The following is a 269-nucleotide window of genomic DNA, read 5'->3' as shown; positions in this document are numbered from 1 at the left end:
GTTATTGAAAAGGAGACCAAAGTAATAGAAAGAGAGACAAATCTTGTTGAGGAAACTATGTTAATTAAAGATGGGAATAAAATAGTTGAAGAGGCAGGGCTAATGAGTCGTAGTGAGGAGGAGATACAAGTAATGGAAGAAGCTAGAGCTGTACCTAAAAAGGAGGAAATAAAATCAGGAAAAGATACTGTATTGGAATTAGTGAAACCAGAAATTATAAAAGAAAAAGTTGTACTCAAACTGGGAATTAAAGATATCAATAGGACTGT

The 269-nt window shown here is 33.5% G+C and overlaps 1 protein-coding gene across 1 annotated transcript in view; it reads left to right on the top strand.

The window, feature by feature from the left end:
- The window catches only part of LOC119592510 (tanabin-like), a gene marked incomplete in the record, with an annotated part of 3,452 nt that overhangs the window by 942 nt on the left and 2,241 nt on the right, over positions 1–269 (top strand). Inside the window, 1 exon segment of the mRNA XM_037941360.1 lies at positions 1–269. Within this exon segment, the coding sequence (XP_037797288.1) occupies positions 58–269 (212 nt within the window).

Source organism: Penaeus monodon, chromosome 30 (assembly GCF_015228065.2).
Source record: "Penaeus monodon isolate SGIC_2016 chromosome 30, NSTDA_Pmon_1, whole genome shotgun sequence".
Classification (NCBI taxonomy): domain Eukaryota; kingdom Metazoa; phylum Arthropoda; class Malacostraca; order Decapoda; family Penaeidae; genus Penaeus; species Penaeus monodon.
The sequence above is the reverse complement of the archived record's forward strand: the minus strand, read 5'-3'. Positions and strand labels throughout refer to the sequence as shown.